General features: G+C 34.1%; 1 protein-coding gene across 1 annotated transcript; it reads left to right on the top strand.

Moving 5' to 3' along the window:
- Positions 1 to 276: 276 nt before the first annotated feature.
- LOC106110005 lies at positions 277 to 19,343 on the top strand. Its single transcript, XM_013291681.1, has 26 exons — positions 277 to 322; positions 1,805 to 1,946; positions 2,201 to 2,398; positions 3,599 to 3,706; positions 4,044 to 4,184; positions 4,774 to 4,926; positions 6,657 to 6,787; positions 9,626 to 9,779; positions 10,155 to 10,316; positions 10,403 to 10,502; positions 10,806 to 10,944; positions 11,294 to 11,460; positions 11,969 to 12,045; positions 12,417 to 12,578; positions 12,791 to 12,895; positions 13,002 to 14,907; positions 14,995 to 15,094; positions 15,356 to 15,569; positions 15,854 to 16,263; positions 16,484 to 16,674; positions 17,018 to 17,057; positions 17,100 to 17,162; positions 17,588 to 17,721; positions 18,320 to 18,441; positions 18,540 to 18,740; positions 19,203 to 19,343. The coding sequence occupies exons 2-26, from the start codon at positions 1,827 to 1,829 to the stop codon at positions 19,341 to 19,343; spliced, it is 5,439 nt and encodes a 1,812-aa protein (XP_013147135.1). The 5' UTR covers positions 277 to 322; positions 1,805 to 1,826.
- Positions 19,344 to 22,536: the final 3,193 nt, after the last annotated feature.

Raw genomic sequence — 22,536 nt, 5'->3', positions numbered from 1 at the left:
GTATATTTGAATAGTTCTCTAATTCCAACTGAGATTCATAACGGACAATATCTTATCTAGCGGAGCTGTCTCAAGCAATTAAGAAGCCTCAGGCGTAACAAACAAATCTCTAAAAGCTATGTCAGTTAAATTATTAGATTATATACCCTTAAGGGTTACCTTCGTATGTTAGTACCCTTGTATATGCTTATATGTAGCGAAAGATTCAATAGGTACTATGAGTACCGTTTTAATTGTACGTACGTAATTAAGATATGATTAATCTAAATAGGTTGATGAACAAGTTGTCTACATTCTCACCTAACGCTCGGCCTGATGACATGTAAGTTGACATTGGCACACATTGCTTCGGACAAGCTTGCGACTGCCAGTGAGCACGACCTTACCATGCAAAATTCACTGCTTAAACAATTTTCCTCTCACCAAAAATAGTAATCTTGGTGATATAGTTTTGGTATGGAAAATCTAATAGAGTTAATAATTTACCTGCAAATGTATTAAATGCAATTAGTACCCTGCAATTCTGCACGGCAAGAATAGATCACTGAAATGCCTAAAATAAACACAGTTGCACCAACCGCGGAAGAGTTTAGTGAACCGCTAATGAAGCATGTTTTTATTTTTGTGACGTCTACAAACGGTTGAAATTGAGTTTTAAGAATGAAACTTTGTTAGATAAAAACATTATAATATTCAATTTTAGTTCATTGAAACAGAATGTGTCTTAAAAGTTTTTTATGCATTGATAATTGAGACGTTTTATTTAGCAGAGTTTCTTGAGCTCAGAGAATCTTCACCTAACATTTGCAACACCACACTTGCTGCAAGTAACACGGTACATCACTTTATAGGCGACCGATCATTGCCTCGAGCTCATCAAGCTCTCGCAAGTCCATCCAGGACCCTGAGAGGCCCGGATCTGACTCACGAGGTCATAAATGGAGGCACGTCCAAGCTGTTATGGCATACTACCAGGCACTCAGGAAAATAAAAAGGTTCGATGAAGGCGAGACAACGGTAAAACCGCATCGTTGTCGAATGTTTGATAATTTATATCATTATATGTTTATGATTTCCAACTAAATGTGCTCTGTCTTCGTCTGTGTAGGACTTCGAGAATGGTAAATGGAGTTTGTGTGTTCTTGTGAATATTGTGTCTACTAGTTTATCTTGGAGTGACTATACTTTTCTTCTTTACTTGAAATGTCGAATCTCTTATCAAATTATTTTTCAATGTTTTTAATTGTTTAATTGCATTTGGACGTATTTCGATAGTTTTAAACTTAGTGTTTACTCTCCTGAATACTCTAGATTCAGTTTAGTACATTTAGTTTTTAGCTACGTGATTATTAGAAGGCTCACTCTTACTCTACAACAATATACTTTTCATATACTGTATCTGATTGAGATTATGTTTTTGTTTATATTGAATGAATAATGGGATGTCGCATGAAAAGTTAGTTTTTCTTTTGTTTTGCACGTACAAGTGAATTTCAGGCCTATTTTAATTTGTCGGCAAAAGCGTAAAAAATCTATGATATATTTAATTCTACACTTTTAAAACATCCCTTGAAGGTAAACTGTAATTTTATACAAAGCAAAAAATTCTATCTTTTCAATTAAAATCTACTCAATGCTTAATTCTTCCCAAAATTTTAAATTGTCACAAAAAAAATCACTTCTTGCGTACAAAATGTCTAAAGTCTTCTGGGCGCATGAAAATTTGCTTAAGGCCTTTTCTCATAATCAATTTCCAGATATTAAATTAAACGTGGATGTTTCTAATGATATAATTGTGATACAGAACAAAGTCTAATCAAAGATGGATGAAGCTGCGGACGACCGTGCAGCTAAGCTCGGCTATACACAAGAAGCCAACTTTAAAGAGAGAAGACTCGTTCCTCAAAAGGTTTTCTACTCGACAAATACCGGAGACACAAGAAACAGTAAGTTTGATCAAATACGATAAAAATCTAATCGAACGCATCAGATTTGAAATTAAAAGCAAGATTGAGAAATATTTATTTGGTCTTCTCTTTTTTCTTTTTTTGGTTAAATTTCCGTAAAGCAATATCGAGGTTTATAGGTATAGATCGGGACAGATCCTGCTACTTTACCTTTACAACAAGTTTACATATTATGTATATAAGTACTAGAAATTCTTCTACTATACATTTTTAAGAGATCTTATATTCTGCAGGTAGAAGACACAGGCTCAGAGGGTGCGACTGGCGAACACAGAAGTACCAACAGACAGAGGCGACGGAAAGTCCGCGTACCTCCGACTGTGGTCAATCCGGATGAGAATTTCTACTTCTACTGGCTTTGGGTTATTACCATCTGTGTGCTCTATAATCTTTGGACTCTTATCGTGAGACAAAGCTTCCCTGAACTACAGGTACGGACTTTAATGCAAAGATTTTAAGACCGGAGATTCCCAAACATTTTTTTCTGAGATTCTTTTCATTTCAAAATCGGCGATTCGAATTTTTTTTTCTGAGATTGCACGTTTTACTGGTTTATTAAACGCTAAATTTCTTCTTAAACTCGTAAATCCTCGACTATTTTTTTCTCTCGTATATCCCAGCAGGGTCTTCTTAAATTTCGTTAATAAATATATCAACTCAATTTAGTGTTGGTTCTGTGTTTTTGTCACGCTTTAAAAGCAAATCGTCAAAGTACACAGCTAACGTTTACCGACAAAAGACTGCGCATTTGGAATTTAAACTTCCTTGTGACATTTCTCTTTATTTCCCAAGACGCCTTATGGTATTAGGAAAATGTAAAGTATGGGATCTTAAATTCTGAAAGTAAAATTCCAGACAATGAACAAAGCGAATTAAAAAAAACTATTGAAAACAGTTGAAGTAAAGTTAAGCAAATAAAAATAATACATTTAGAAAATAACATTTAATGCAGTAATTAATGTGCTTTCGCATAATGGTACTACTTAAGTAGGTGAAACCCTAATTTATACAGCTTTTGTTCTCTATTTAATAATTAAACAAGACTACAACGTTTATTACTTAGATGAAAGATCGGTTGTTTTGGTTATTATTGTATATCCTTTATTATAACTTTGAAATACCCTGTCATCATTTAGGGATATTCCATCTGTCAGTGTTTCCCTGGCCTCATGGTATTAAGTGGTTGATTTATGGTTAACTAGCTGTTGCTCGCGACGCCCGCGTGAAATTAAAATACAATAAAAAAGATAGCCTATGTTACTCACAGATAAATTACTTTTCTAATGGTGAAAGAATTTTTGAAATCGGCCCAGTAGTTTTTAAATGATTCGAATACAAAAATACAAATCTTTCCTCTTTATAATATTAGTATAGACAAACAAGACTAGTTTTAACCAATATTTATAATTGAATTTAATTCTTAAAATTAGAATCATTGGCTGTTGATATTTTAATCTGGAATTTGGATATATTTATTACAATTTAGTTTAGCATTTCTTAAATGTAATCCTATATTTTTATCATCTGACCATTATACTCACGGAGGGTCGCCATAGCATGTACTTCTTTTCGATACGACTTTATAATCCATTCTTTCTTCGGTCTTCCTTATTTAATTTAACTTGTAACAGATACTGTGTCATCGTTTCTGGCTCACTTGTGACGGCATCGGAGATATCGTCTTCGCGTTGGATCTCATCGTTCAACTACGCACTGGATACTTGGAACAAGGACTGATGGTATTCTAACATTTTGACTGCATTTAGAATCGTTAAGGGTGTTGCTTTGTATATATTTAATATGATCAATTCACTCTAAAGATTAGTAAATAACTGTAATATTATTCTAATTTACTTTAAGTATTTTTGAGAACTATTATCGATGTTTAAAATTATCAAGTGTCTAAATTTTAAAGTAATTTTTAGACAACTAAATCTAATTATTAATAGACACTAGCAATCAGTTTATCCATCCATCCAATAGCAATTCTATCAGGTTTATACATTTCCAATTTCACGTTAGAATTACCATTCTTTAGAAAGTGGTAAAGAATTCTATCAGTATATTAATTTTCAGGTATACGATTCAAAGAAGCTGGCGAAACATTATCTGACGTCGAGTTCCTTTTTGTTGGATATTGCTGCGCTCACCCCCTTAGATCTGCTCCAATTGAAAATAGGAACGAATCCTATTATACGCTTTCCGAGATTCTTAAAGGTAAGACGATATCAAACTATTTGAAGTCAAAACGTATTTATCGAATACTAGCTTACGCCTGAGAATTGAAAAAAATTAAAAAGTAAGTGGTCTATGTATTCTTCCAGACTTTCCTATAGATATGAACGAAATCATCGAGAGCTTAAATACTAGGTTTCGCCAAAGACTAGGTCCGCGCCAAATTTAAAAATAACATAAGTATGTAGACTGTGTTCTTCCAGACTATCATCTAGATCTATGCGAAATCATTGAGATCTGTTGAGCAGTTTGAGCACACTAACAAACATCCATCGATCTAAACTTTCGCATTATTAATATTAGTAAGATTTCTATCTTTTTAATTGAATTATCTTTGTAATTGAAGACCAAGACCGAGATAAATACGATAGTAATTTAAATAAATCTTGAAATTGTATATTTCAAACGAATTCAGTTTAAAATGGGTTATTCGGATAGTACAGATTTCTCAAATTGTTATCCGTAGATCGGTTAAATTAAAGAAACTGGATTTGAATTGCTAATTAAAATACCACAGATATCAAAACCCGGATCGATTATTGGGTTTAATTTTAATTGTTTGTTTGGACAGGTGTACCGAGCTGTAAGCTGCTACTATATGGTGGAATCTCGTACAGTATATCCCAACTTCTGGCGAGTTATAAACTTGATACACATTCTCTTGATCCTCGCTCATTGGTTTGGCTGCTTCTACTTCTTGCTATCAGAAGCAGAAGGATTTCAGGTCAGTGTTTTAATAAAATCTCTCAAGACTGCATAATATTATCACTATAAACTGACTTGCACATTTTACACCAAAACTTAAGTAAACTCCCGATACCTCCCTTTATCATATGGTTTGTGATTTGTGATACTTCCCTTTATCATATGATTAATTTTAGTTACTTATTACAATTATGTGAAAGTTTTAACCTCATATATTTTTAATGTAACGGAAACAATGAAATAGCGTATTGGCAGCAATAAATAAAAACTAACTTTAATCTGCTTACTGAATTATTTAAAACTAGCTTTCGGCCGGGACTCCGACCGCATGGAGTTAAAAAAAATTTAAGTGAGCATGTGTTTTTCCAGACTATTCTCTACGTCTATGCCAAATTTCATTTAAATGCGTTCAGTAGTTTAGGCTACAAACACTAACAAACATCCATCCATCTAAACTTACGCATTTATAATATTAGTATGATTATTTATATGAGCATTTCTAAAGTTTTTTGTTTGTATTCTCGCTCACTTGTGATAAAGTTTTTCAATCATTCAAAACACTTAATATTTCAATGATAAGAAACGATCAAATACAAATCTTGAAATAGAAATTAATAGGACTCTCTAATATAAACTATTCGAAACCGAAATGGTCTATTAAGACAGCGCTACAAGATAGCTGGACATAAATTGGACGCCACCACTTCGAGCGAATTGAACGGATTTGCCGAATTAAAATAATCTATCTTAACCGTAGACAGTTTTAAGATAAAATGTTACTTATTACGACTTATATGTCTGAACTAAATAGAAAAACTCTAAGAGCATGCATACACATTTTTTTAAACTATCGCACAACTTTTTAATCTCGCCTTGATTCCTTTGAACTTACCATATATTACACTAGACAGAGAAACAATCGACAAACGCACAAGAAACAATCGACAATCGCACAGCAGTTGTTCGATAGTTTAGTCAAAAGTGTGCGCCCGCTCTAAAAGTAAAATTATAAATTAAAAGTTATCGTATAATTTCCATTTATTTATAAAATAGTATGATTTTAAATTGTTATGTAATTATATCCACTGGAATAAATTACTATTACCCTTTTATTTATTCCATATAAATTGACTCGTAAATTATTTACGATTACAAAATTGCGTAAAATCGTTCTTTTCTTACATTTTTAAAATTCGCACGAGTTACATGAATAATGCATGTACAAATTTACAACAAGAAATATAACTTGTGCTTAAAGCAGTAAATTTTACGTTCACAATTTTTGTTATATTTCTCACGTAGGGTTGTAAAATAATACTAAACGAGTGAATTGCTCACACCAGTTCATATTTGAATATGTTTGTCTTTTGTGCGTAGGTAATTTAGTGTACAATTTACATTTAAATTTAGTGTCTACGTTTTAGAGAAGTTATTTTATGTTGAAACATTTAATTACTACTACTATACAATTTTTACGCTAATAAACTTAGAGGGGGTAAATAATTTGGACAAAACCGTAATGCGGGAAAAAAACAAAAACTACAAACTGACAACATAAAAGAAACAAGGTTGCCATGCTAACGGCAATTGTTATCTAATGTCAAAGACCGTTGTCAATGGTGCATTTGAATTTTGTCATTTATAATTAAAAATTACACAAACGTTATCAATAAAATAAAGTTTTTGTAATTCCATGCGGATGAAGCCGCACCGGAACAGCTCGTGTACTAATAAAAAGATTTCCCACAGGGTGATTGGGTGTACCCGCATAGACCAGGCGACTACGCTACACTAACAAGAAAGTACCTCGGCTCTCTTTATTGGTCTACCCTCACTTTAACAACAATTGGCGATCTACCCACACCAGAGACGAACGCTGAGTAAGTATTTGAACACATAACACACTTATTTCATAGACTGTATTTATAGTTATTTTATTTAAAATTTACATTTACTTTTATCACATTTACCATATACGCAGGAGTTTGGTCACTAAAAGAGATTGAGTCTTAGAGAGAGAGAATTTAAATCTGATTTGCTGGCGTATTTATAGTTAAATTACTAAAGCAGACCGTTTGTGTAACAGAAAACATCTGCACTAAGCGGTCGTTTATTAATCGCGTGATATTTTTGACATTTTATTGACCTCCTGTATAATTTAGTGAGATTTTAGAGTATTCTCCTACACCCAGAGACACATGATTTTTTGTAAAAACTTTAACATAATTGTAACAATATCATTAGAACCCTTTCCTTCCCCGAGAATCACGTGATTAACAATCCCTAAGGTAATGCTTAAATAAGTGGCTCTGAGTGTGGCGGTGAGTGCGGTATTTCGATCACAAGCTAACACGAATGTTATCACAGAAACAATTATAAGGAATAATTGCAAATGATTACAAATAGCTTTGTAATCGAAATTAAAAGAGCCAGACGTTAAATTCATTTAAATTCCAAACGTAAAGTCATTAAGATCCCATCGGAATTCCGATTAGATTGCCAACAGTTAACATGATAGGGTTGGGTTTTATTTTCTCTGACTGTGACCTCATTTCGATAAGTAAAGGCGTTGCCACACAAAGGTGAAGGTTAATAAATACACTTAAATAAGTAAACAATCCAGTCTTGAATATGATATTGTTGAGAACAAATGTATAAGTTAACTGTCCGCACCCAAAGTTATTTGCGACCCTTTTAAAATAGCAAATAAGTTACTAGGCATATTTTTCTTTTACTTAATCAAGACTAAGCATCTCTCTTAGTGACCATTTAACGAATCTGAGAATTATTATAAGGATCGTTTCAGTTTTTGCTTTAAGTAAAGTGTAGTTCAAAAAATTACCAGTAAAAACGGTGTTCGAGGATCGGTGCCATAAGCAGTTATCCTTGGTCCCTACTTTTTTATCTATAATAGTTTTTTAATACAAAGGTTATATGTACTAGTGTGCTCGGAGGTCCCAAATTTCTGCCGCGCCGCGGACTCAAGTCCCGCTTGTTGCAGTTCCGATCGAACAAAGGGTATGTCATCAAACTGCAGACGATTGGTCAAATCATTGTTATTAAGATTTCAACATTATTCTTTTAACAATAAAGCAGTAATTACATTAACAGATATCAGGTTCATTATACAATGTTTTATTTATTTTTAATTTTCTATATAACATTTAGGTATTGTGGTTACATAATTTGTCACTTGATTCAAAGAGTACAATGTGTTTTGGTAGTATTCGATTAGAGATGGCACATTTCTTTCACTTTATTGGTATCACTTTAGGAAGTAGCGACATTTCACATTTTTTCTTACACTAATCGCTTTTATTTTTCGCACATAAAAGTTTTCCATATCGTCTTAAAAAGTTAAAAAAAGTTAGGTTATTATTCCACATATGACGTATTAATGACGTGATTATTTACTTGAAAGTTTTTAAACGCAACATTGTTCTTAATTTCTAAATCACTACTTCATAGACTACTAAAACATTTTCCACGAGTATAGCTCCATCTTTATATTATAGAGATATTAACAAAGGGCTCTGATTATAGTGGTTTATTGTAAAATGACAGAATAATACCTATCCTCAAAAATAATTGTCTAGACCTGTCTGACAACGGCAAACGTATTTAATGAAATAGTTATTATAAAGTCAAATAGCCTCTTTGTATTTGAAATTAGGTATTAAGGGCTCTAAAAGTCGTATAGAGGTCTTTGTGTGTGTGAAAGATGACTTTTAATATCGCCTATGTTTTTTCTGTTAAAAGAATTTGTTAAAAAATATTGCCATGACATGGTATGACCAATCGTTAGCAGTTTTCGTGTTTTTAAGGTTAGATTTCCATTCCATTTATTTAAAATCCAAAATAACCCAACGGCTGTTTATAAAAAGAATTAATCTTATAGGGTCATAAATTTAAAATATTTGAAAAATTGAATTGTGTGAATTTAAAAAAAAATATCTTCTCTCGGCTTAAAAAATAAAAATTGTCTATGAGCGGTCGTTGGCGGGAAACAGCTGAGTGGAGTTTGTAAAATTAAAATGGCGGCGGCAGAAATTTGGAGGCTGTTCGCATTGCAGCGAAAACTTCGGGTAACGACAATTGATGTGACTAAAATAGTTTCTATTGTCATGAAACTTGTTTTTATTTGTTTATTTTTTTTCAATCTCATCGACGCCGGTCGAGGAGTTTCTTAAAGTTTTCGAACAGCCTTCACTGATGAAACCGCCATTTTGTATTTATCGCCTGTTATACGTTTAATTTTGGAGTGTTTTGTACTATTTGCAACTGTTCGAAAACTTTGCACCCTTTCTGTTTTAACGATAATGTAGATGCTATTTAAATATGTCCTTTGTTTTTGAGTGATTATTTTCTATATATTTATCATTTTTATTCACTGATTTAACAATTTATCTGTTACTAAATTTATCTCTAACATTTCATGCAATAATCTAACCTTACCCACCCACATACGCACAACAAAAACTCACATAAAAGAAATGAAAATAATCAAAAAATCACTTACAAGTACAAATACACACGATATTTACAAGCACTTGTTTTGATAAAAGACAGGGCATGTCCCATTAAATTGTAAATTGTCTTATAAAAATCCAACGTGTAAAATATGTGACGTCATTTTTAAGCTATCTGAGCATCTATCAGCCAGTGTTGGGACAGGCCCTTAAATTGAATGTAAGTCTAAAAAGCAATTTATTTCACAGATATGTGTTTACCATCGTCAGTTATTTGATTGGGGTGTTTATTTTCGCGACCATCGTGGGTCAAGTGGGCAATGTTATAACCAATCGGAACGCTAATAGACTGGAATTTGAGAGATTGCTTGATGGCGCTAAAACATACATGAGACATCATAAGGTAAATGCTAGGATTTTCAATTTTAAGTTTATTTTATTACTAGCCTTTACCCGCGACTCCATTCGCGTGAAACTAAGAAAAAGCAAAAGTAAGTAGCCTGTGCTCTTCCAGACTATACTCGAGTATGTAGACATCTATCTCTTCATCGAGATCCGCTCAGCAGTTTAGATTACAAATTACAAACAAAAAAAAGAATAATAAGAAGAAAGATGGAATCTAATAGGATGCCAAACAAACCATCTCGTTTCTTTCAGATAGTTTCCTTTTAAGATAAGGAACAAGCCAGTAAAAGTTACTACTAGAATAAAATAATTAGAGGACCATTTCAAACGCTGTAAAACTACCAAATAACTAAACAATATCTCGTTGTTTTAGGTACCAGGTGGTATGAAACGTCGGGTACTTCGATGGTACGACTACTCCTGGTCTCGAGGTAGGATACAGGGTGGAGGAGACATCAACACGGCTCTCGGTCTGCTGCCTGATAAATTAAAAACCGAACTCGCCTTACACGTCAATTTAAGCGTTCTTAAAAAGGTAACATACATATAGTATAAATATATGAATAAATGTGAAGACCCAAGCTCCTTAGCAACAAAATTAATTACATTCGATTTTCTTAGGTGACAATATTCCAAGAATGTCAACCAGAATTTCTGCATGATCTTGTCTTGAAGATGAAGGCTTACATTTTCACGCCCGGAGATTCTATATGTCGAAAAGGTAAATGCTTGTGATCAAAACTCACTGAACTAAAAAGTTTTTAAAAATATGAACTCCTTAATACAATAATCATGCTAACAGATGTTTAGAGCGGGCACATACCTTTGAGTAAACTATCGCATAACTGTTGTGCGATATTCGATTGTTTCGCAGCCAATTCAACTGTTTAGTTGCACAACTAACAATCGAGTGGTGTAACCTCCTTATAAGCTCATAAGAATCAAAGCAAGACTAAACAGTTGTGCGATAGTTTAGTCAAATGTGTACGCGTTTTTACTCTCATGCGACGTTTATTGTGCGCAGGAGAGGTGGCTCGAGAAATGTTTATAATCGCCGATGGTATTCTGGAGGTAATATCAGAAACAGGTCGTGTACTCACAACTATGAAAGCTGGTGATTTCTTCGGGGAAATTGGTATTTTAAATCTAGATGGGCTTAACAAGTAAGTTCAGTTGATTTTCACTGCAGATTATGTCACATTAATAAACCAGTACAAAATAGACAACAGTTTTTTTGAGATTTATTTACGTATAGTGTAAAGTCTCGTATAGTGAAAAATAAATATTTCAAATTCTTCCACTGTTGAATGGCTGCGTTGTTTGTGAGTAAAGTAGTCTAAGTTTCTTTATTATTTTTTATATGTTATTAACTAAGCGACCAGTGGTTACACATAAATCCTGTGGGTTTCTGTACCGCTTATAACAGCTCTTTATTGTATTTTTTAAATTTATGTTTTTGTCCAATAAAATAAAAAAAAATCGTTAGTGAATATTCCTTCATTATATTTGTAGACGAACAGCAGATGTCCGTTCTGTAGGATATTCTGAACTATTTTCACTATCACGGGAAGATGTCTTAGCTGCTATGAAGGATTACCCTGAAGCCCAAGAAATACTACAAACTCTTGGTAGAAAACGACTACAGGAAGCAAAAAATATGTCCCGACAAAAAGGCAAAGGTAAACAGTTCTCATACACTGAAATAAGCTTAAGTTATAATATACAGGGTTATTGGTAATGCTACGTATTCTTAAAAAATCTAACTAAACTTAAAAATGCATATGGGGTCAAATCTCTATTACCTTCTAACGGGAATACGTCGAATTACCAATAACCCTGTATATATGAATATAAACACGATACGGTGTCAGCGGTAATCAAAACTTCAATTTCAAATACCAAATGCAACAAAACAGAACAGAATTCAAACTAAACAAATACTTCGATTGCTCTTCATTAAACTTTGTTCTCATTACAACGTGTTGCAAAAAGCAATGTTTTTGATTCAAAATACAAGCAATAACTGGAGTTTTAAAATTTGCTCGATAAACAACAGATATTAAAATATAATGACTAAGAGCCTGTCCCACCAAATTGTAAATTGTCTGATAACAATCCTACGTCAACGACATTTTTAAGCTATCAGCAAGTGGTGGGACAGGCTCTAATACTTCTTTACCATTTTAGGTGAAACAAGTCCTGATAAAACAGGTGATGACAGTACATCAAAACGCATTGTACATAAATTACGGACCGATGTTAAGGTACTTCTATTTTTTCCTTTTTGTTTAACTTATGAAAATTAAATTAGTACATTAGAGGAAGTCTGAGAATAGCCCCAGTGGTAGAGAAGGTAAGGAGTAAAAGGTTAGCATGGTATGGGCATATTATGAGGGGCGATGAATCACATGTAACAAGGTGGGTATTAGTTATGAGTGTGGGAGGAAACACTAGTAGAAGTAGACCTAGAAAGAGATAGATGGATTGCGTGAAAGAAGACATGATCAAGAAGGGAACGATGACTGAAGTCAATCTTCATCTTTCTATATTATGCCATTCACGTAAACGGCTTATTAGATATTGTCTTCCAGAAATTTTATTGTATTACAAAAATCAATCAGATGACGAATTGCAGGGAATACGCAATGCAATCAGAAGTAGATCGCGCGCCGGTCGCAGATCAGGAGAGTCGGTGGAGCTGCAGTCGCTGTCGAGCTCGGAGCGCGCGGCCGACACCAAGGTGCTGCGGAGGATGCCTCGCGTCGAGAGTGACGACTCGCAGCCGCACCACCAAGAGGTTTATCCTTTTCCCTTTACAGTATTCTCCTTACCATCGGTTAGTTCTCTTTTCTATAGCAATGTCAAAATGATTCAAAGATAAGTTAGTTCGAAAATTTTATACTGACCAATCACATCCCGCTAAACGTACCAATTGAACAAAAATTTCATGTTCAGAAGATGTATCTATGACATTATTTAGAATCACTTTTTGAAATTGAACTTTTGTAGGATATTGGTGAAACATCAGGCATTAAAACTGGTGAAAAATGCATTTCCCCTATTGGTGCTGGCTTACCTTTATTGTCGAGATTGAAATTATTAAAAGAAAAACAAGTAAGTGACATTTAACTGCAAATATGTTTATTTGTATATTTTCAAACATTTGATTTAAATTTAATTATAAACGAAAACATTTAGTTACATAACGATTCCTTGACAGGATCGCGAAGAAAAAGTCGCTAAGCAGAGAAATTCTACATCTTCTGTAGCATCAATATCTACACCTCAACCAATTCCATCAACCAGTACTGCCCCTGATGTTGAACCTGAAGTTATTGGAGCTGGGCTTCCTCTATTACAACGTCTGCTGCTATTGAAAGCTAAAGAAGAACGAGAAAAAAATCAGTTAACCCCTACCAACAGTAATCAACAATCCAGCTCAGAAACGATAAGCCCAAGTTCTGTTAAAAGTCCTTTAAGCCCTACAATTAAAACCTTAAGTCCGATTAGAAAAGGATCAGAGTCCAGTTCACCAGGCAGACTACATAGTCCCACAGCAAAAATGTCAAGGAAAAATTCTTCAGGCTCAAGCGACGGTACTTCACGACCGAAAGTGAGCTTCAGAGATAAAATACTTCAAGTTCAAAGTGATGGAACTGCCGTTTCTCAACCTCTAATAAAAGATTTATTAGAAAAACCCGCAGCCGTAGTAGAACCGACACCTAAAACAGAAAGTAACCTTATATCTATACCACATTCAGTCGTAAGTAAAATTAAATCCCCGGCTAAAGCAGTGACCTCCTCATTTCGAGACAGATTAAAAATACTTCAAGGAAATAGTTCCAAGGAAACTGACGCAAGTTCATCAGAAAAAAGTAAACAAAATGAGAAAAATTCGGCCGAAGTGTCACCAGTTCAATCTACGGAAATTAAGGAGGAAATTAAAAAAGAAATGAAGAAACCCTGGACTAAGCTGAAAAAAGCTGCGATATTAGGTGATTCTAAGAGTCAAAGCAAATCTATGGAAGAAAAGAAACCCGATATCGATTCACCGAAAGATTTAGTTATACCTAGTACTGAAAGTAGTAAACTAGAGACATCTGTTAATATAAGAGTACCGGTTGTAACTACAGCAGAGCTCGTTAAGATTGACAATAATAATGTAAAAGTTGACAGTGATAATATTAAACACGACAAACCTAAAATTTGCTTAACAGGGCCTTTAGAATCCGTCCAAGAAAAAAAGGTAGAAGTGTTGTCAACATCTCCGAAAAAATATGAAATTACGAAAGCCAGTGATATCTGTAGGCCGACGATAACCGCAGGGACAATGCTTTTACCTAAAGCGAAAAAATATAAATCAATAGATGATTTATCACCTGAATATGGTGGTCTACCTTTTGTCAAAAAACTAAAAATATTGAATGAAAGACAAAAACTTGCAGAACTCGAGAGAGTTGTGAAGTTTAGAAGTTCAAGTTTAGACTGTGCTAGTTCCTCCGAAGATTTACTTTGTGACACATTAACCAGAAGTCACTCAGAAGGCAGTACAATGTACAAAAGAAAATTTAAAAGGAAATCAATCGATTCTTCTGGTAGTCACGAATCGAACGAAACATTAGAGAGAAGAACTCTTAAATCGATATTAAAAAAGTTATCAGAAGACGTTACACCAGTTCAAAGTCCAGAAAGAAGCAACGAATTGAGAAAGTTAATTCGGGCACCAACTATCGAGGGATATGCAGCTAGACATTCAAAGTTTGCAAAAAGTGTTACATTTCATCGACACACTTTACCATCGCCACCTGCAAGTGCACCTTCAGATATCGATGACGATGTATTTCATATACCTGATAGTAAAAATGGGTCTGTTCCAAAAATATCTTCTCCACCTGCTATAGAGCCCGACATTGCAGCACCTCAAAATCAATTAGTCAGGCCAGAAAAAGATATCAATGAAGATTTCGATCGCCTTGTATTAACTGGAAATGAATGTGACGTTCAAGAAGATATTGCTCCGGTATTCGATATTAAATTACTAAGGCCAGAAGAAATCAATGTACCACCAGAAAAACCTAAACTTACAGGTATTTCTGCTGTCGCCAATCAAAGAAAATTATTGCGAGGTATACCAGTTCAAATTCAACTAACCATAAAAGTGGTTTGCTTAAAGTATAATTATTTTGCTATTTAAAAAATTGTTTTTTGTACAGGTTCATTAGAAGACCATGAATATTTTGGTGAAGTCCTTTTAGGAATCAAGAAAGTGATACAAAATCATTTACATGATATGCAGGATATATTTCAAGACAGGTAAAGAAAACATTTGATTAATTACACTTAGGGCGCGCGCACACCTGAAACTATACTATTGCTCTACTGTTAAATCTCGCTTTGATTCCTATGAACTTATATGGAGGTCTCACTACTCGATTTTTAGTTGTGCAACTAAACAGTTGATTTGGCTGCGAAACAATCGATAATCGCACACAGTTGTGCGATTGTTTTGGCAACGGTGCGCTCGCTCTTAATATTAACATTACTTTTAACTTAGGGAATAAATTGATTTTCCAGATTTAGTAACTTAGAGAACGAAGTAAGGAAACGTGATGAAATCATAAGCCAATTACAGAAACGGATACAAGAGTTAGAGAATGTAGATTTAACTGCAACAAACTTAACTGATGTACGGGAACAATGTCCTAATACAGACATAAGAAACCAACCGAGTTCTAAAAACGGTAGTTCCGGTAGTGATGAAGCTTCTGTGGCTGATGAAGGATTTATGGTACTTTTGTCTAGTAATAAAATTTACATTCAATGATAAAAGTAATATTATTCAACTTTAATTAAAATCAAATTGTTATGGTTGTATCAACACTTAAAATATTATTTAATTTCGTGGCATAAAATTTAACAAATATAAGTATTTTTTTAATTATTTAAATCGTAAAAGAACATTAGAAAAAAATCATTCTGATACCGTATTTTATAATTAACTTTTTCAAAATTCCAATTAGTAGCTATTGTGTTTTAGTTTTCTATATTTCAATTCATCGTAACATTTTCCAGAGAGGTGACTCCTTAGATACAGTATTCGCCTCATCTCCGCCAAATATAAGCCCTGAAGAAGGAAATAAACAACCGAAACCAGAATCCGAAACAAAAGTGGCCGCATCAAGGAAAATAATATCAAGTGATGACTTAACAGACGAGAAACTAACAGAAATGACCGGCGGAATTGAATTAACGAAATTATCTTATTCAGAATTACAAAGCCTTGCAGAATCATTAACAAGTAAAACAGATAAAACGTCATCTAGCAAAGAACAATGGTCGTTGAGTAAATCTAAGAGATTAGATCTGAATCTTGATGGAAAAGCGGGGACTTATTCGAGAAAACGAGCTGCAAAATTAAAACAACGTAAATCCTGGGATGACCAAAGTGACCAGGAGAACGTGGAAATGCAAGATTTGACTAGGTTGGAATGAATTTTATAACTCACTAGCTTTCGCCCGCGACTCCATCCGCGTGTAATTAAAAAAATTAATAGCATGTAGCCTATATGTTCTTCCAGACTATCTTCTACATCTGTGCTAAATTTCATCGACATCTATTCAGTGTTTTAGGCTACAAACTCAAACAAACATCCAGCCATCTAAACTTTCGCATTTATAGTATTAGTATGATTTATTGTGCAGACCGATGTCACCACAAATGACGGCTGAAGACCGTTCCTTGCTGAGTCCGGAACAATCCAGTCTCCGTACTTCGAGACGCGGTATTCATCCTTTTCACTTCTTTGGCACTCACCTGGACAACACTAAAACGAAAATTAAGAAAACTCTATCCGTTGATACTGGAATGCATCACACGGGCAGACATGATAGAAGTAAGTACTATATTAAGAACTAGCTTTCGCCCTCGACTCCGTCCGGGAGGAATTAAAAAAGCTGCCTAAGTGTTATTTCAGAGTATCCTCGACATTCAGATCAAATTTCATTGAGATTCATTCAGCAATTTAGGCTACAGACTCTAACAAACATTCATTTATCTAAACTTTCCCATTTATAATATTAGTAATATTATTATCTTTGCTTGCAGGATTCCCATTGCTATTAACGCATTCAGTTCCACTATTTTCAAAACGAGTTTAATGTTAACTACACATATCTTTATGATATTTGGTTTATGTTTTAATGGTGTTACATTTTTTTTGTTAGAACATGGCCAAGGACGGCAACATCGCAAGTTCAGTTTGGGTTCCTTCTTCGGGTACAACCGCAGCGCGCCGCCCGCAGCCGCCGCCGCCGCCAGCGCTCCCGGCAACTGCACTGATGTCGTCCTCGACGTGGCCAGCGACTCCAGCTGGAGTGACGCGTAAATATAATCATACTAACATTATAAATGCGAAAGTTTAGATGGATGGATGGATGGATGGAAAGATGGATGTTTGTTAGAGTTTGTAGCATACGGCTGAACGGATTTCGATGAAATTTGGTACAGATGTAGAAGATAGTCTGGAAGAACACATAGGCTATTCACTTTTGTTTTTTTTTTTAATACCACGCGGACGGAGTCGCGAGCGAAAGCTAGTATTTATATAATTTTTAAAAACACAGTATATATAAAGTTACAATATAATTCTGACTTAATTCCTGCTAGCAAAAATCAACCAATTTTTCAGAGATTCAAAAGATATAGAAAACCCCACCGAGGCAAGCATGACCCAATTATCTCGTACTCGTAGTGACTTAGATCACTTTTAAATTTAGTGGTATAATATTTTTAACCTGATGACTTAGGGCTTCAACGTCATCGAGTAGCGATTCAGAGTCGATACCAAGAACACCAGTATTTGAAGAGTTTGTAGAAAACAGCAGTCGACGCGTCAGAGCGGGCGGATCCAGGCACGGCAGCATGTCGCCTATAAGAGGTAGTTATTAAAGTTAGGAATCTATATCTATACTAATATAATAAAGCATAAATATCCTCTACTTCGTAGCGTAGGATATCAGCAATCACAGCATATTTTTGAATAATTCTCTCTTTAATAAAAGGCCCTACACTTACGACACGCTTTAGGCTATATAAATATATATCCCCTAAGTTTAATAGCGTGAAAATTTCGTGTGGAAAAGGGACCATAAACTACAAGCTGCCAACATCAAGGATGAATGCAACGCGTGCATTTGAATATTGACATTTGCAATTGAGAAAGTAAACAATAAAACAAAGTTTTTTATACTTTCACGCGGATGAAGCCGCTCGGAAACAGCTAGTTAATAAAACACTGTTGTTTTGATGTTTACTTTTTCATTTTTATTCAACACCAAGAAAATAACGATCTAAAATCTCACCATACCTCATTCAATATTTATAATATCAGGATTTATTTCTTTCTAAAAGTTCTTTCGAAGTCGCACAGAACTTTATCTTTTTAAAAATGCACGAGTCTTTAAAGTTTTAAAACCTTTATACTGATATTAAAAGTGAAAAACCGAAGAATCTTTCTTTAATTTAAGAAACTATTACAGGAGGTGGAAGTGACTGGGAAGTTATGATGTTAGCTAATGAATTAGAAAAGAGGGAGCGCGAGAAAGAAAGAGAAGAATCGAGAAGACATCATTATCCAACCACTCTTAGGGATTTGGAAGAGGCAAGTATTGAATGTTTTCGATTTTTTGAACTAAATTAATTTAAACACTTAAGATCTTTTCATTTTATAGTAAGTTCACATACATGTTTTATACCCAGGAATCGGATACACCGCAAAGAGAAGACAGTCCGGATGAATTTTCAAACATCGACGATTCCAATTCGTCTTCTACCACACATCTCCTCTCGCAGTCTGTTAGTGACGCGTCGCAGAGGTCTCTGGAAACTTCCTTTACTGAGAGGAGCGGCGACAGCGCGCGGGAGCCGCGGCAGCGCCGCCTCGCCTCTCTTGGGGAACAGGTAAGAAAGTAGAAAAACATGATGTTAATAATCAAATAAAATTAATAATTCTAAAGGTGATATAGGTGAAGTTCAAAATGCTTTAAATCAAATTAGTTATGCTTATTGATTTAATATTTACTGTTATGATACTGAAAAATGTATTTTCAAATTTGTTTTAGTTAATTAAAGAGTACATTTTGTACTTAAGATGTGTAAAATCAATGATTTAACTTTTTTCGTCTCATATTTATCTACACTATTAATTACAGTGTTCTTAAAATTACAACTTTAACCCTAAATTCGAAAGGAACAAACAATTAATATAAAAAATTACTCAATTAGTTTAAAAAAAACATGAGATTTTGAATTTAATATGTTGGTAACATACAATTTTTGCTGCAAAAAAACTTCATCGAATTAAGAGTTAACTTAATAAAACCTTCGTTATCTATTTAATAGCAATGAACAATTCCCCTTTAGCCAACACGTGATATATCCACACAATCTCGAGGGTTGATCTTGCGCGCCGCGAGCTTAGATCGAGAGACGACGCCCGCGCGGTCACATACACGCTTCGGATCCTTAAAGAGTTCCAGCTCCGAGACACACAAGAGACTCTGATCCCGCACACACTACGGATCCAACAGATCCGAAAGTAACAAGGAACAGACATATAATAAAATTAACATAGATTATAAAAAATATGTAAAACAATACGTAAATAAAAACAATCAAACAAATAAAAATCAATTAATAATTTTAATAGTATTTAATTTTGATTCAATAATTATATTAATAATGAAACAAAAGGTTTGCATTGTATGGGTTTGTTATGAGGAGGGATGAATCGCATGTTACAAGAACGTTAGTTATGAGTGTGGAGGTACATCGGTAGAGGTAGACCTAGAAAGAGATGGATGAATTGCGTGAAAGGGGCATGGTTAAAAAGAGAGTTTTTTTATAATATAAAGTGGCACACGAGCAAGCGGCCACCTGAATCCACCTGCGTCTCCTCCACCGTCAAATCCACTTTTTCTCCCCATCATTTCCTCTTAAGAAAAGGGTGGAATGGGAAAGAGACTAAAATTAGGTCTCCGGACCACTCATCATACGAAACGCGGAATTGCTTCCATTTCACGCCTGTTTTCTGTTCGGTCGTGGTATTACACCAGGCGGGTCGGCCCATTCGTGCGAAGATGTTAAAGCGGGCTCTGCCACTGTTATGATGACTGAGATGACGTATGATAGTGATTTGGAGGACAAAAACCTGTTGTGCCCCCCCCCCCCGATAGGAGTAGGAGGATGATGATGAAATAATGATTTTTTTAAAAGAATTTGATGTTAATGTGTGTTAATATTTAATTAAATGTTAGATTTGCCCTTTAAATCGGATTTGCACAAATATTATTGTAAAGTTAATTATTTATTATACAAATACTGTTGATTACGTTTTCGCTCAATTTCGTATATTGCTGAATTTATTATTTATTTCATTATGTACTTAAATTGTAAACTTATTTACTTTGTTATTCTTATAATGTTTTTAAAATTTATTATGTATTTAAAGTTTAAAATATATATAACATTACAATAGTATGGGATCTATTTCAAAGCGATCGATCCTATTTATGTAGTGTCTTATCGAAAAAAACTTAGCTAGATTTTACAAAATAAATTATATACATACAGATAACAAATATAAAATATAGTGCCAAAACAAATATTTAAATACTTCATAGAGTTTAAAAAATAAACAAATGTATATAATATTAATTAATAATGAATCCTTGTAATTAATAAAAAATTTAGATTTAAAAAACAAGTAGGATATGAATCTTATAACATTAATAATTTGAAATAATTGAGTTATACAAAATATGGCGTAACAAATCTAGATTGTCATCAATAGAAACAAATTATTCCCGTATTATTACTTCCATTTTAATTATTATTTTTTAATAATTGTACATCTAGATACGTGAAAATGTACAATCGAAGAATAAAAAATTACCATTATTATGTCTTATTACAAATATGTCTTATTTTATTTTAAGTTAATTCCTTATTAATAATAGTTTAACTACAGCACAAGAATATTAATTTTCATAATAGTTTTTAATTAATGTAATAGTTATATTGTAATGTTTAAAAAAAACTACATTGTTAAGAGCACTTAGTGAGATAGTATAAAAAATACTAAGGTACATATTTTCAACTTCGATCATAGTTAGTATTATTATTGTAAATGAAAATAAATAAAAAACGATGACATGAAAAAACATCTTTTATTAACCCCCTCTATCGATAATCGATCCAAAAACAACTCATATAAGGAAACGATCCTTTCTAGACAAAAAAATTAACTCTATTGCCCAAAGTAACAATATTTAATTAACATTTTAATGATTTGTATTTATGTATCATCATCACCAGCTCACTATACATCCCCACTGAGGGGCTCGGAGCCTACCCTAAGTTAGTAACTTAGCCATAGTCAACCACGCTGCACTGCGGGATGACTTCACACATATCTTTGAATGTCTTCGCCGATATGTGCAGGCATCACGATGTTTTCCTTCACCGTAAGAACGTCGGGTTAATTATGTACTAATGAAAATTCTAAAAATTAAAAATCACATTGGTACAGTGGGATTGAAACCCAAGACCAGGAGATTACAAGTCAAGTGCTTAAACCACTTAGCCACCGATGTATTTCTGTAGGTAACGTATAAACTCAAAAACTACATGAACGATTAAAAAAATTCCTTTGCCATTACAAAGCTGTATTATTACTGAGTGTCATAGGCATATTTAATACAAACTTCTTTTTTAATTTCAACAGAAAAAGCTATTTAAAAATTTGGCATTAGTCTTGTTTAAAATGAGATGGGTGGATTTTACTATGTTCATTTTCTTTCAGAGACTTTCCCTTCAATACTATCCCACACGTAAAATTCTATTGCTGTAAAGGACATAATGGAATCGAGTCACATCGCATGATGGCGGCGTATTTCACTCACGTCGACCTTTGCAATTGGATCGTGCGTAATTTATGGTAGCTGTCTAACTAATCAGTTTGAGAACTTCATTCCATCTATTCTATTAAAAAAGTTAATGCAATTTGCCTTTTGTAAGTATAACTGGTTTGAACAATAAAAGGCTGACTAAAGGCATTTTTTCCAGCTAAATTTTAACCATTTTTTTTAATAAAAGGGGACAATCGAGCGGCGAGAACACCGAGGTGGTCAACGATGTCCATGGACATCCGGACATGGATCGGAATCATTCCAAACAACTCCTCGGAACACTTCCTGTTGTAAATGCGGAAAAATGAAGAGGGAACTGACGTCCCTTTGCAAGGCTTGAGGATCTAGCCGATCAGTAAGAGCTCGGTCGTTGACGATTCGTATCGCTCTCCGTTTGTTAGAGTTTTTGGTTTTATAACTTCAAGAAATTCGTTTCCGAACTACGTAACTTGAGTTTTCTCCGTTGAAGCTAAGGCCAAAAATAAAACAATGCAGCGACGATAGCAACACGATATAGTCCCGTGTTGCCATTAGGGAAAAATGTCCCCGGGATCGAGAAAAAGCTCAGTGCAGAGTACTGGTGCGTTCTATTGGATCCCGGGACCTTCAAATTGCACCTGAGGGCTGCCACCGCGGGGGTCAAACATTCCCCCCTCCCCTCACCCCGATACCAAAAAAAGGTAATAATCATACTAAAATTATAAATGCAAAAGTTTAGATGGATGGATGTTTATTAGGGTTTGTAGCCTAAATGGCTGAACGGATTTCGATGAAATTTGGTACGGATG

This window comes from Papilio polytes, unplaced genomic scaffold (assembly GCF_000836215.1).
Source record: "Papilio polytes unplaced genomic scaffold, Ppol_1.0 DF824269.1, whole genome shotgun sequence".
Classification (NCBI taxonomy): domain Eukaryota; kingdom Metazoa; phylum Arthropoda; class Insecta; order Lepidoptera; family Papilionidae; genus Papilio; species Papilio polytes.
The sequence above is the reverse complement of the archived record's forward strand: the minus strand, read 5'-3'. Positions and strand labels throughout refer to the sequence as shown.